Below are 13,993 nucleotides of genomic sequence, written 5' to 3' on the forward strand. Positions count from 1 at the left end.
TCAGTATTTTTAATGGAAATTCAAGAAAAAAAAGACTAAAGTATAAAACGCTACACAATGCTACTGTAGAAACAGGGGATTCACATTCTTACATAAGCCTGAACATACACTATTCCAGAGAAATGGCCTGCCCTGAGGTTTTACCTGTGTGGGTATTGACATGGTTCCGTAGCAGAGTGACTGTGCCGAAGGTTTTCAGGCAGAGGTGACACAGGTGAGCCTTCTCATTGGTGTGAGTTTTCATGTGACGATGAAAACTTGACATTCTAGAAGAGGTGAACATGCAGACATCACAGCAGAAGGTTCGTTTTGCTCCTATAGGCAGGAAATAGACAGTTTATGTATTCATTTATTTTGAGGTTCAAATTCCATTTAAATATTTGAAAGTAAAAAGGCACATCCTCTTTTCAACTAACATGGGAACTGAACAGTAGAACATATTAATTCAGAAGCTGATGGAAGCAATTCAGGACACCATGCTCCTGGATAATGAGCAGTGCATTTTCTGTTTTGAGATGGGCTGGTGTCTGTTTCTGGGCACACAGTGGCCTAGGTACTCTGCTCATCGTTCTTGCTGAGAAAAAAAAAAGCTAGAGGGAAGACGCCTGAACATTTCAGAATGTCTTGTAGACCTAAGGAGACACGAGAAAAGACACAATGCCTGCCTAAAGTGGGGCACTTGCGAAGAGATTCTCCTATAAAAATGTGGCCCTGAAGGGATGCATTCTCTGTAGGGTGAACTGAAGATAACCTGCCCCATCCCTGCATCCTTCACTCCAGCCAGAGGACTGCGAGAAAAACCAGCTAGAATTGTGCCATCCAAAAACCATAGCCATGAGCCACGTGTGACTCTTAAATTTGGATTTAAACTAATTAAATTTAAATAGAATTCAACCTTTAGTTCCTCTGTTGTAAGCTACATTTCAGCTGCCCAAAGGCTGCATGGAGATAGTGGCTACCATACTGAACAGGGCAGATAAAGACCATTTCCATCAGCAAAGGCAGCTCTCTTGGATCATGCTGGCATAGCATTGACTGAAAGGTGAAGAAATACCTGCAAGAAGATGGCTCCAAGAGGGAAGGTGGCCCCAGTGAGCACGTCCTGAGTGGTTCTAACAGTGACCCTTGGGGGATCTGGTTTAAGACAGTTTTTGACCATCACTTCCTGGCGGAAATTAATACCATCCCCTCAAAGAACCCACTTTTACCCCAGGCTTCAAGGGATTCCTATAGACAACACTAAAAAGAACCAATGAGCTCAAAGTGATAAACAAGATGCCAGTGTGCGGGCAGTGGAGACAAACAGAAGGCCCAGACCTACGAAGACTTCAGGTGTTGGAATCATCAAATAGAGGCAATGGCTGAGTTATTATTCCAAAAATCCATCCCTCCATAAAAGCAATGAAAACAATTGGCAAAAAATGTCACAAGCAACTTTTTCAGGACACTGGAAACTAACTGGAAGCTTCCAGAAACCAGGGGAAACAATTTTAAAAATCTAGCTGATTCTCAGTAAAAAAGACAGCTTGGTGGAATTCTAACTTATGCTGATTCCATTCTCTGCTCCCTAGCTCAGGGGTAGCCTTGAAAATAATAGTCCAAGCTAGGTGTGGTGGCTCATGCCTGCAATCCTAGCACTTTGAGGGGATGAGGTTAAGGGGATCACTTGAGGCCAGGAGTTTGAGACCAGCTTGGGCGACATAGCAAGACCTCATCTCTATTTTTTTAAACACAAAATACAATAATACTAAAAAGAAACTAACAGTCTAAATGCACAGCATCAGTGCCAGACAGTGCAGAATAGGCGTCATTCACAAAAAATTCTAATTTTTGCTTTCACCTGCCTAGTGGCTTCCTAGAAAAGATCATGTTAAAAGGTTTGCCTTTATCTCTCGCCTAACATGGAAACTGCCCAGTGCTAAAGAGGCTACCTGGAGTGAGGTGAGTGGAGGAATGTTTGCTGAAAACATTCACAGGCAATAGATATCAGTGAGGGCAAATAATGAACTAACAAAAACCTTGGGAGGAAAGGCTGAGGAATGAGATGCTTTGGGGAAGAAGGGCACAGACAAGCTCTAACATATTCCTTGGAATAGAGAAGTCCATGAGTACGCTCCTGGCTCAGGAACAAGCTGAGAAGGCTTGAGAAGGCTCCAAGCCCTCATTGCTGGCTGACCTCAGTGCTCGCAGGAAGCACGAAGTAAAGGCTAAGACAGAGCTGGACGAATGTTGGGAAGGCCAGCTCTAGTAAACACACAGAGCTCTTCAGCAAAGACTGAGAGATTTAAGAAATTTTTTTTCTTTTTTGGTTTCAGGTGTCTAAGAAAGTCTTTGTCTAGTCATTAACAGAGACTTCAGCAGCCACACAAAGAAAGAATACAGACTTTACAAAGTTAGTTCAAAAATATTATCAAACAAACAATGAATACCACCAGCAGCAACAACTAACCGTGGGGAGAAAAGAATCTGATTTACAAAGTTGCCACATTATACCGTTCCAAATGGCCAGTTTTCAGTAAAAAATCATAAGGCATGCAAAGAAACAAAAAAATATGATAGCCCATTCAGAGAAAAAAAAAATTAATAGAAACTGTCCTTGAGGAAGTCCAGAGATTGGACATACTAGAAAAAGACTTTAACTCATATATATGTATATATATATATATATTTTGGAGACCAGGTCTTGCTATGTTGTGCAAGCTGGTCTTGAACTCTCTTGGGCTCAAACTGTCCTCCCACCTTTACCTTGTGTGTGTCTGTTTTTTTGTTTTTTTTTTTTTGAGACAGAGTTTCACTCTGTCGCCCAGACTGGAGTGCAGTGGTGTGATCTCGGCTCACTGCAACCTCCACCTCCCAGATTTAAGCAATTCTCCTGCCTCAGCCTCCTGAGTAGCTGGAACTACAGGTACCTGCCACCATGCCAGGCTAATTTTTGTATTTTTAGTTGAGATGGGGTTTCATCATGTTGGCCAGGCTAGTCTTGAACTCCTGACCTTGTGATCTGCCCACCTCAGCTTCCCAAAGTGTTGGAATTACAGGCGTGAGCCAAAACACCTGGCCCCTAAATCATATTTTATCTAAAACATTTTTTTTTTTTTTGAGACAGAGTTTCGCTTGTTACCCAGACTGGAGTGCAATGGCACGATCTTGGCTCACTGCAACCTCCGCCTCCTGGGTTCAAGCAATACCTCGTGATCCACTGGCCTTGGCCTCCCAAAGTGCTGGATTATAGGCATGAGCCATTTTATTTTAACATAAAAATATGTTCAAAGACCTAAAGAAAACTGAGTCTAAAGGACTAAAAGAAAGGCCAGGCATGGTGGCTCACATCTATAATTCTAAAGCTTTGTGAGGTCAAGGTGGGAGGACTGCTTGAGGCCAGGAGTTTGACACCAGCCCAGGCAACATAGTGAGACTCCATCTCTATCAAAAATTTAAAAATCTGGCAGGTGTTGTGGGGTATGCCTGTAGTCCCAGCTACTCAGGAGGCTGAGGCAGGAGGCTCGCTTGAGCCCAGGAGTTTGAAGCTGCAGTGAGCTATGATTGTTCCACTACACTTCAGCTTAGTGACAGAGTAAGACCCTTTCTCAAAAAAAAAAAAAAAAAAAAACCAAAAAACATGAAAATGATGCTTCAGCAAATTGAGAATAACAATAGATAAAATTCATTTAAAAAATTAGAACTTCTGGAATTGAAAAATACAATATGTGAAATGAAAAATTCAACAGAGGGACTTAGCAGCAGAGCTGAGCAAAAAGAAGAGAGTCAGTGAACCTGAAGTCAGGTCAATTGAGATTATTCAGTTTGAGAGAAAAAAAGAAAAACAAAGAACAAAGAAAAATTATCAGAGCCCAAGAGATCTGTGGGACATGACCAAGCACACTAACATACACACAATGGAAGGCCCAAAGTGAAGGAGAAGAGAATACTTGAAGAAATAATTGCCAAAACTCCCAAAATGTGACAAATAAAATCTATACACCAAAAAGCTTAATAAATTTCAAGCAGGATAAAGTAAAAAAGATCCACAGACACAACATAATCAGATTGCTGAAAGACAAAGAATGAATCTTGAAAGCAGCAAGACATGCCTTGTCACATACATGGGATTATCAATAAGATTAACGGCTGATTTGTCATCAGAAATCATGGAGGCCAGAAAGTAGTGGAATGGCATTCAAAGTGCTGTAAGAAAAAAAAAAAAAAACATCAAACAAGAATTCTATGTCTGACAAAACCTCCTTTCAAAAATGAAGGCAAAATTAAGACATTCCCGGCCGGGCATGGTGGCTCACACCTGTAATCCCAGCACTTTGGGAGGCCAAGGCAGGTGGACCACCTACCAAAAATACAAAAAATTAGCTGGGCATGGTGGCGTGTGCCTTTAATCCCAGCAACTCAGGAGGCTGAGGCAGGAGAATTGCCTGAACCCAGGAGGCGGAGGTTGTGGTGAGCCGAGATTGTGCCATTGCACTCCAGCCTGGGTAACAAGAGCGAAACTCCGTCTCAAAAAACAAAAAAACAAAAAAAAGACATTCCCAGAAAAATAAAAACTGAGCGAGCCTGTCATTGGCAGATCTATCCTACAAAAAAAAAATGCTAAAGAGACTCCAACAGGCTGAAATGAAAGGATACCAAACAACTCAAATCCGTATGAAAAAATAAAGACAGTGGTAGAAGTAACAACATATGAAATATAAAAGACAATATGCATTTTTAATGTGTAATCCTCTTCCTATCCGATTCAAAGAAAGCATAAAGCAATAATTATAAATCTATGTTGATGGTATTTAATTTATAAAGATATGCTCTGTAACAATAACAACAGGAATTGGAGTGGGGAATGGAATTGTATAGGAGCAAAGTTTTTTTTAATATACTATTGAAATTGGCATTAACCTAACCAGAATATTATAAATTGAGATGTTAAATGTAACACCAAGGACAATTAAAGAAAATAACTCAAAAATATATAGTAAAATAAATAATTAAAAGAATTAAAATGATACCCTGGGCAGTGGCTATTCAATACAAAAGAAAGGAGTAATGAAAGAACTGAGGAATAAAAGATATGACATTTAAAAAACAAATACAGAAATAATGAGATAGGCACCCCCTTTTTTATCAGTAAAGAGATTAAACTCTCCAGTGAAAAGGTAGGGATTGACTGAAAGGATACTAAACAAGATGCAATTATTTATCTTCTACAAGAGACTCATTTTAGATTCAAAGACAAATAGGCTGCAAGTAAAAAGATGGAGAAAGATATTCCATACAAATAGTAACCAAAAGATAGCCAGGGTGGCTATATAAATATCAGACTATATTAACTTTAAGACAAAATTGTTATAAAATACAAAAGGGCATTATATAATAATGAAAGGGTCCATCTACCATAAAGATACAATTATAAACATGTATGTGGCCAGACACATATGTAGCTCATACCTGTAATCCCAGCACTTGGAAGGCTGAGGCAGGCAGATCATTTGAGGTCAGGAGTTTGAGACCAGCCTGGCCAACATGATGAAACCCCATCTCTACTAAAAACACAAAAATTAGCTGGGTGTGGTGGTACATGCCTGCAATCTTAGCTACTCAGGAGGCTGAGGCAGAATTGCTGGAATCTGGGAGACAGAGGTTGCAGTGAGCTGAGACTGTGCCATTGCACTTCAAGCCTGGAGACAAAGTGAGACTCCATCTCAAAATAAACCAACCAACCAACCAAACAAATATGTATATGCACCTAATAACAGTCCCAAAATATAAAGGGACACAAACAGACACACAGGAATAATTACATGTGATAACAGAGGCAGAGACTGGAGCAATGCATCTGCAAGCCAATGAATGGCATGACTACTGGCAATACCAGAAGCTAAGAGAAAGGCACAAAATATATTCTCCCCGACAGCCTTCCAAGAGAGCATGGCTTTGCCAACACCTCGATTTCACACTTGCAGCTTCCAGAACTGTGAGAGGTATGTTTCTGTTGTTTGAAGTCACTCAGTTTGTGGTGCTTTGTCTTGGCATCCCTGGGAAGCTAACAAAGTGCCAGTTAACAATAGGTCAAAGATTTAAATAGCCATTTTTTCCAAAGAAGATACTTAAGTGGCCAATGAGCACACGAAGAGATACTCAACACCCTTAGTCATTACATAGATGGAAACCAAAAGTACAATGAAATACCTCTTCACCTCTGCTAGAATGGCTATAATTAATAGCAACAAATAGAAAGTAAGCATTGTGAGGATGTGGAGAAACTGGAAGCTACACACACTGCTGGTGGAAATTCAAACTGGTGCAGCTGCTATGGAAAATAGTGTGGTAGCTCCTCAAGAAGTTAAATATAGAGTAACCACATGATCCAACAAGTCCACTTGTAAGTATATACCCAAAAGGACTGCAAACACGTGCTCAAACAAAAACCTTGTTCACAGATGGTCATAACAGCACCATTCACACTAGCTGAAAGGTAGACACAACTGCGGTGTATATCTATGAATGAATGGATAAATAAAATGTGGTGTACCCATACAGGGATTATTACTTAGCCATTAAAAATGAATGAAGCACTGACATGTGCTACAATACCAATGAACCCTGAAAGCATTATGCTAAGCTAAACAATCTAGACACAAAAGGCCACATGGTATACATACATGATTCAACATCTGGAAAATGTATAGAACAGGAAAATCTATAGAAACAAAAAAATAGATGAGTGGTAGCCAGGGGCTGGGGGTGGCGGGGAAGGGAGTAGGAAGCAACTGTCTAACAGGTACAGGCCTCTTATTGGGGTGATAAAAATATTTCGGAATTTAGACAGTGCTTGGTGATGGTTCTACAAATTTGTGACTACATCAAAAACCTAAAAATGAGCTAGAAATGGTAAAATGTGGGGTACAAGGCTCTTGATTTATACAAATGAGAAACTACTATATATCAAGAGGCTGAAACTCAATCACTTATGGAAGGCAGAGGCCAGAAACCTAAGTAAAGGGCCCTGACCACATGTAAGAACGAGGGTGGTGGCAGTGTGTTTGGGCAGCATTCTCCTTTTCTACACGGAGTCACCTTCCAATCCCAGGCACCAGTTGCCAGAAGGAAGGAAACTGCCAAATGTTGCAAGATATACTTTTTTAAAAGAGCTAGAAATGGAAATTTTGGGGGTGAAATCTGTTGATTTAAATGTGAGAAACTAATATTTAAAAAAAAATAAGCTGAACAAATCATTTTCATAGGACAGATTCATCCTGTGGGCTGCTGGAATGCGATCTCAGTTTAATATGGCTTTAATATTGCTTCAGGGTCTCCCTAATCTGGCCCTATCCACCTCTCTGAGCACCCAGCACCCACCCACCCAGCCCTACAGACACCGTAGAGCTCTCCACCTTCACATACAAAGCAGATACTTTCAGAGCTACACCCCCAGACCGCTTCCTAGTGCCTGGAATCACGATCCCTATCTTAATGGCTTCCTTGTCCTGGACTCACCTAAATATCACCTCCCATAGAAGTCACCCTCCACTGCTTCCTGAAGGAGGAATCATGCCTTCTCCCGGCCCTGAAGCACACAAGGCCTCACCACCTGTCCTGTAATGACTCGTCCCCCATATCCCTCTGGGGCTGCAAACTACACAGCAAAGACCAGGGCTTGACCTTCTAAACTTATGTGCACAAGGCTTTGTGGGAACATTTTTACTGTGCTTTAAAAACGTTTGTGTGCAAAATGCAAAACTCTTATGGATTTGATTCACAATACAGAACATTAGTTTAAAATTTTTCCCATTTCCTGACATTTTGAAAGCAACTGAAAGTCAACTACTTAAAACTTCAATTACCATCACCTTCCCATAAAGAAAAACAGCAGCCCAGTTTTATGGAGTGTCTTCTATGAGATGAGCTAGCCTACCCTTTGCCTGACTTTGATTTTTTGCAGATTTGGCCTTTTCAACATTTGCTGGAACAGCTAGAGGTGGATCCTCTTGTTCTTCCATGTTTAAATTTGAAGTTTTCAGAGAGATTTCATCACTTCCTTTGTCTCCTGGCATCACTTCCAAATGTAAGAATTGCTCCTCTGTTCTTTTAGCCAATCTTCTTTCAGGCAATAACTGCTCCTTCTCCTGCCTTTCCTGGAGCTAGAAAACAACAATAAATATTCAAACAAATACACTATTAATTTCAATATGATTAAATTTTTGCCTGGATAAACCATAGAATACAAAAAGCAAAGCAAAAGTTGAAGATTATACATCACAATGTTAATTATTTAGCATCAGGTTTGTGGCAGTGAAACTTAACACTTTTTAAAAAAAACATAATGCACCTTACAGTATTCCAATTAGCACAACTTCTAAAATCTTTTAAAAAAAGAACAGGATTTTCCTGGGAAGTATTTTTACTGTCTTTAATTAGAAAAATACCTTGTCCAGACATAATACTGCATAAAAGCTGACGTGAGTTTTTTCTTTTCATGTAAGGGGTTGGTTTATTAAAACCAGCTGTACCTTAGTCAGTCCAGCACTTTCAGCCAGGCTCGCCGCTAACTTACTCTCTTCACTGGCCATCACATTATCCTCTACAAGGTGAAGCTGCAACACCTCCGTCTCTTGCAGGGAGTACAGCTCTTCCTGGAAACTAATGGCCAAATACTGCTGCAAGCTCTGCTGGGACCCCTCCTCAAGCCACAGCAACCCAGGGCCAGCCTGCTGCACCATCACCTGCCCCTCTTCTTGCTGCTGTACGCTCAGCAAGCTCAAATCCTGCAACTTGAAAGCTTCAGAAGTGAAGGGCGCCGTCTGCAGGGTCAGGATGTGCTTCTCAGTCTCCTCCGAGAAGGCGGGCACCAGCTCCAGCTCTTCGGCCCCAGAGGTACACTCAGCCTCCAACTCACTAGGACTCCAATGGTCTTTCTCTCTGTACACTCCGTCTTCTTCCTCCTCCTGCAGGCCTTTTTCCGGCATTAACTCGAGTTCCTTGATTTTGGTGAATTGCTCAGAAAGGACAGAGATCTCAGTGGCTGCCATGATGACTTGGAGCCTGTATGAGAAAGAAGCAAGCGGCTTTCACAGGGGAAGACAGGGTGCTGGGGCCTAGCAGGCTTTGGAGCTGAAACAAGGTCTAGCCTCAAAAGGCTTTAGACCTAGTAGCGTCAGGACAATGCTGATCTGGCCTGGGTCTAGGAGCGGGTGGAGGCTAAGCGGGATTTAGGCTGAAGCAGGATTTTGCACAAAACTCTAGGAGGAACAGCTTTGGGCCTCTGCAGGCTTGGGGCACATCCTGAGCCTAGCAGAGCACCTGAGCAGGCTCCGGGCCCGTGCATATCCTGGGCCTAGCGAGGTTTGGGCTCCGGGTCAGTGCATGTGCATATCCCGAGCGTAGCAAGGTTTGGGCCCTAGCAGGCTCTGGGCCAGTGCCCATCCTGGGCCTAGCGACGTTCGGGCAGACATTGCCCTTGTGCACGGTTCTATACCTAGCGCCCTCAGAGCCAGGCAGGCTTTGGGCCTAGTGGCCTCGACCCCACCCAGACTCGGCCAAGCAGGCCTCAGCCAGGCCAAGCACACCCCTCTGGAGGCCTGGCGGTACCCCTGCTTTACGCTGCCCCCCACACCCGCCCCCCCCGCCCCCGACAGCCCCTCAGCGTCTGCCGCCCGCCTTCGGGCCTTTCTGGCCAACCCCTCGGACCAGGCCCAGAACAGCCCTTGCTCTTGGAGGAGGGCCGGAGGGCTTGACCCTGCCCAGGGCGGCCCCTCACCGCCGGAGGCGTGGCCGGTGTGCACTGCCCACTGCGTCGGTCGCTTGTGAGCTCCACCTCGAGCGCCGGGTGCTGCAGGTCACAGCCGCCCGCCGCCAGGCTGGCGCGAGAGTGGAGGGTGGCAGTGCGCAGGCGCGGGGCAGAAAGCGGGGGAGGGGCGTGGGGGGAGCGAAGGGGCGGAGCCAGTGGGGTTGGGGGAGGGGTGATGTGCTGTAGGGGGAGGGGGAGGAGGGCCCTGCAAGGGGCACTGGTGGACCTGGGGTTGTGCGTGAAGAGCGGGGAAGGGTCCCACACGGAGCACTGGGAGACCTGAAGGGGGTGGATAACGAGGGGAGGAGGGTCTGCAGGGGTCACTGGAAGACCTGGGTAGGTGGGCACCTAAGGAGGGGAGGAGAGTCCTGAAGGGGGCACTGAAATACCTCCGGGTTGAGGTGGGTGAGGAAGGGAGGAGGGCCCTGCAGGGGGCGCTGGGAGATCTCAGAGGTAAGCCAAGAAAAGCACGAGGGCCTGCAGGGGGCCAGTGAGACCTGTTGGGGGTGGTGGATAAGGAGGAAAAGAGGGCCCACAAAAAGCACTGAGATACCCGGGGGGAGGAGTGGGTAAGCGGGGAGGGAGGGCCTGCAGGGGGCGCTGGGAGACCTGGGGGCTGCGGGAGTGAGGAATGGATAAGGAGGAGAGGAGAGCCTTACAGGGGCGCTGGGGGAGGATAAGGAGGAGAGGGGGCCCTGGGAAACGTGGCGGGGTGGATAAGGAGGGGAGGAGGGTCTGCAGGAGGCACTGAGAGACCTGGGGGGAGTGGATAAGGAGGGGAGGAGGGTCTGCAGGGGGCATTGAGAGACGGGGGGGGGGTGAGGAATGAATAAGGAAGGGAGGAGGGTCTGCAGGGGACATTGAGAGACCTGCGGGGGTGGGGGTGGTGAGGAATGGATAAGGAGGGGAGAGAGGCCTGCAGGGGGCGCTGGGAAATCTGGGTGGGGGTGGGAGTGGTCAGGAATGGATAAGGAGGGGAGGAGGGTCTGCAGGGGGCGCTGGGAGACTTGGGGTGGGGGGGAGGAATGGATAAGGAGGGGAGGAGGGTCTGCAGGGGGAGCTGGGAGATCTGGGCGGGGGTGGGGGATGAGGAATGGATAAGGAGCGGGGAGGGCCTGCAGGGGGCGCTGGGAGATCTGGGTGGGGGTGGGAGTGGTCAATAATGGATAAGGAGGGGAGGAGGGCCTGCAGGGGGCGCTGGGGGACTTGGGGTGGGGCGGAGGAATGGATAAGGAGAGGAGGAGGGTCTGCAGGGGGAGCTGGGAGATCTGGGCGGGGATGGGGGTCGAGGAATGGACAAGGAGGGGAGGAGGGTCTGCAGGGGGAGCTGGGAGACTTGGGAGGCGAAAGGAATAGATAAGGGGAGGAGGAGGGCCCTGCAGGGGGCGCTGGGAGACCTAGGCAGGGGTGGGGGCGAGTGGAAGCATAAGGAGGGGAAGTGGGAGAGGCCCGGGGAAGGGGGCACCAAGAGACTTGGGTGGGAAATGGACACAGCGGGGACTGGGGCGGGAGAGACCTTACAGGGATTCTGGGAGATGGGGTGGGGTGGGCTGGACAGGGCAGGAGTGGAGGGCGAGGAGGGCCCCCTAGGAGCTATGGAGACCTGAGCAGGAGCCAGGTGGGGACTGGGAATGTGCAGGGAAGGAGACGTGGAAGGAGGGTGAGATAGGGCGGTAGGGGTGATGGAGGCTGACAGGGACCCCAGATGTGGGGGTCAGGGGATGGGGATTGACATAAACGGAAAGAAAGAGGGTTCCTGGTGGGAAAGGGGAGGAATTCCGAGGGTCCCGGGGCACTGAGGTGTGCAGAGTTGCCGGGTCCTGAGTACCCTCGAGGAAGCAGAAGGAGCTCAAGGAACCAGGAAGAGGGGACGACGAGGCAGACAGACGAGGGCAGAAAAGGGAGAACTTCTGTAGGTGGGTGTGGAGGAAGATGAGCGTCCGAGGGAGAAGACAGGGGAGTTGAGCAGAGAAAGGGCAGGAATGTGACGGCTGGAAAGGGAGAGGAGGCAGCCGATGGAGCCGGGGTGCTTTGGACTTCATGTGTTCTTCTCAGGCGCTCATTTACGGCAGGTGGGAGGGTGGGGGCATGGAAGACAGGCGTGTACCAGGAAGAAGTTAAACACAATGGGGCCGCAACACTCTGAACCGGCTGAAGCACACTGAACTATATTCACTCTAAAGGGGTTCATTTTGTTATGTGTGTTTTAACTTCAGTCAATTACTTTTAATGGAAATTAATCGTATTGATGGTCTCTAGGAGAAGTTGGGTTGATACCTCCAACCAGATTTTAAAAAATGCAAATTTGGAGCCAACGAGTGATTGAAATGATTTGTACCTCACTGATTTCTTTTAAGGTACAGCTTACGACATTCCAGGAACTGTTGTTTTCACTTTTGTTTCAAAATTTTAATGGCATTTTATTTGCTGATTGTGAGTAAATATTTGTATGCTGCGAAAAACAGATCCAAAAACAACAGCTCAAAGGAGAAAGTGTGGCAAACAGGAGATTGGAGATTGACCCCAAAACTCCTGGAGTGACGACAGTTGACCTGGATGAAGAAATGGTTTCACTTGTGCGTGAAACCTTCTTTTATTTAAACATATCTACCAATCCCAGGGATGGGTTTCCCTCCCATCCATAGCCAGAGAACTTTCTGTATCCATCAAAGTGCTTTCTCTCTGTTTGCCGCTCTCCACGGCTCCCTCTTTGTATGCCATCCACAAATAGTATATACTCAAAGATTATTTTCATTTTCAATAATATTAAAGATTGAAAGAAATTCAGTTTTGAAAGACACCCAGGTACCAGTGGTAGTGCGTTTGGCAGTGATATTCTTGGCTCTCTAGTTTCTGGGTGGTGTCTGGGGTTTCTGTTACAGCATGTGTACTATATGGAGAAAATACATATTCGAAGGTCACTGGAAAAATAGTGTGCTACAATGACTTATTTTAAATCATTTAAATGAGTCTTTCTGCTTGAACAATCAGCACGTATTGTTCTTTTTGGGTGCATTTTTGGGTAATTTTGCATGATAGCTGTAACACTCATGCAGCTAGAAAGTTTTCAGAGTTTATATTATAGAATCATGTTTAGACAATTTCAAATACCAATTTAAAAGGTGTTTTTTTAAAAAGGAGATCTAAAGCCAGTGGGAGGAGGGACAGAGAAAGGGGAAACTGAGTTAAACTTGAAGGGGACAAAGGGGCTTAAAAAGAGAAAGAGATGGCAGGGGAGGGCTGAAGAGGGGGAGCAAGGACCTAGCAGGTGGGGGAGACAGGCCTGCAGTTGCTAAACTTTGCTCCTTCCCTGCGTTCTTGGATACTATTTGCGGGGAGGTGCTCCAAGCCAGACCTGCTGGATTTCTGCTCATAGGCCTGTGTGGCCCAGGAAACTGTTTAGAAAAGTAGGATGTGGGATCCTGTTTGTATCCCAAGTGTGCAAAGCAGTTTCTGTCAGGTAAATTTTACATCTGTTTTTTAGGGGACCAAGATAGACTGCAAGGCAAGGTGCTTGTATTGTCTCGGATGAAAGAACAGTGGACTCCTGGGCTCACACCCTGCTTGTCAAGTCTCAGTTCCTCATATGGGCTTCAGTTTCCCCTTTAACCAGTGCTATGCACCTGTCCAGCCTTTTCATCTATGGAGTTCTGTCCCCGCTCCATCCAGAACCATGTCCTCCTTATCCCCAGAGGTTGTGCTGGAACTGGATGTCAGGGGACCAAGTTTGTCTTATTGCTTGCATCCAAACCCTGCTGAGACCCAGGCCCTCCTCATTGTAAATGCCATTTGGTCTCTTACAGATGCCCAGGTGTGGTGACGGGCGAGCCGTGAGTTCCCCAGTGCCTGCTGTGGAGCTCGGTCACTGGCTGCTCCAGCTGACGGTGATATTTATTATGCCTTTTGAACTTGATGTTTGGGGACTTCCACATGGTGGACAGGCGAGCTTTGCTCTCCCAGCTGCCAGCTGGCTGTAGCGCATGCGTTTTGCAGGTGGTATTGCTTTGTGGTGGGTCCACACTATCAGGTATCAGGCAATGTGCTCAAAGGAAAAGAAGGTGTTGCAAAGTGTGTGGCACAATTAGGGGCTATACACATATTACTGTGTTCCCCAAAATTCATATGTTGAAGTCCCAACCCCCATACCAGGGGGTACAAATGTCACCATATTTGGAGGTAGGACCTTTAAAGAGGTAATTAAGTTTA

At 46.2% G+C, this 13,993-nt stretch overlaps 1 protein-coding gene across 4 annotated transcripts in view; it reads right to left on the reverse strand.

Moving 5' to 3' along the window:
* CTCFL (CCCTC-binding factor like) overlaps positions 1–9,870 on the reverse strand; it is a 30,296-nt gene extending 20,426 nt beyond the window's left edge. For 2 of the 4 annotated variants that reach the window (XM_035298998.2, XM_035298997.3), the window contains exons 1-5: positions 9,758–9,870; positions 8,724–9,042; positions 8,511–8,633; positions 7,916–8,141; positions 145–315 (exon numbers count right to left, since the gene is read on the reverse strand). In XM_035298998.2, the coding sequence (XP_035154889.1) occupies positions 145–315; positions 7,916–8,141; positions 8,511–8,633; positions 8,724–9,029 (826 nt within the window). In that variant the 5' untranslated portion in view covers positions 9,030–9,042; positions 9,758–9,870. Of the gene's footprint in view, positions 1–144; positions 316–7,915; positions 8,142–8,510; positions 9,043–9,757 lie in introns of all 4 variants that reach the window. The other 2 variants (XM_008996162.5, XM_035298996.3) reach the window with 1 other exon arrangement.
* Positions 9,871–13,993: the final 4,123 nt, after the last annotated feature.

Source organism: Callithrix jacchus, chromosome 5 (genome assembly GCF_049354715.1).
Source record: "Callithrix jacchus isolate 240 chromosome 5, calJac240_pri, whole genome shotgun sequence".
NCBI lineage: Eukaryota > Metazoa > Chordata > Mammalia > Primates > Cebidae > Callithrix > Callithrix jacchus.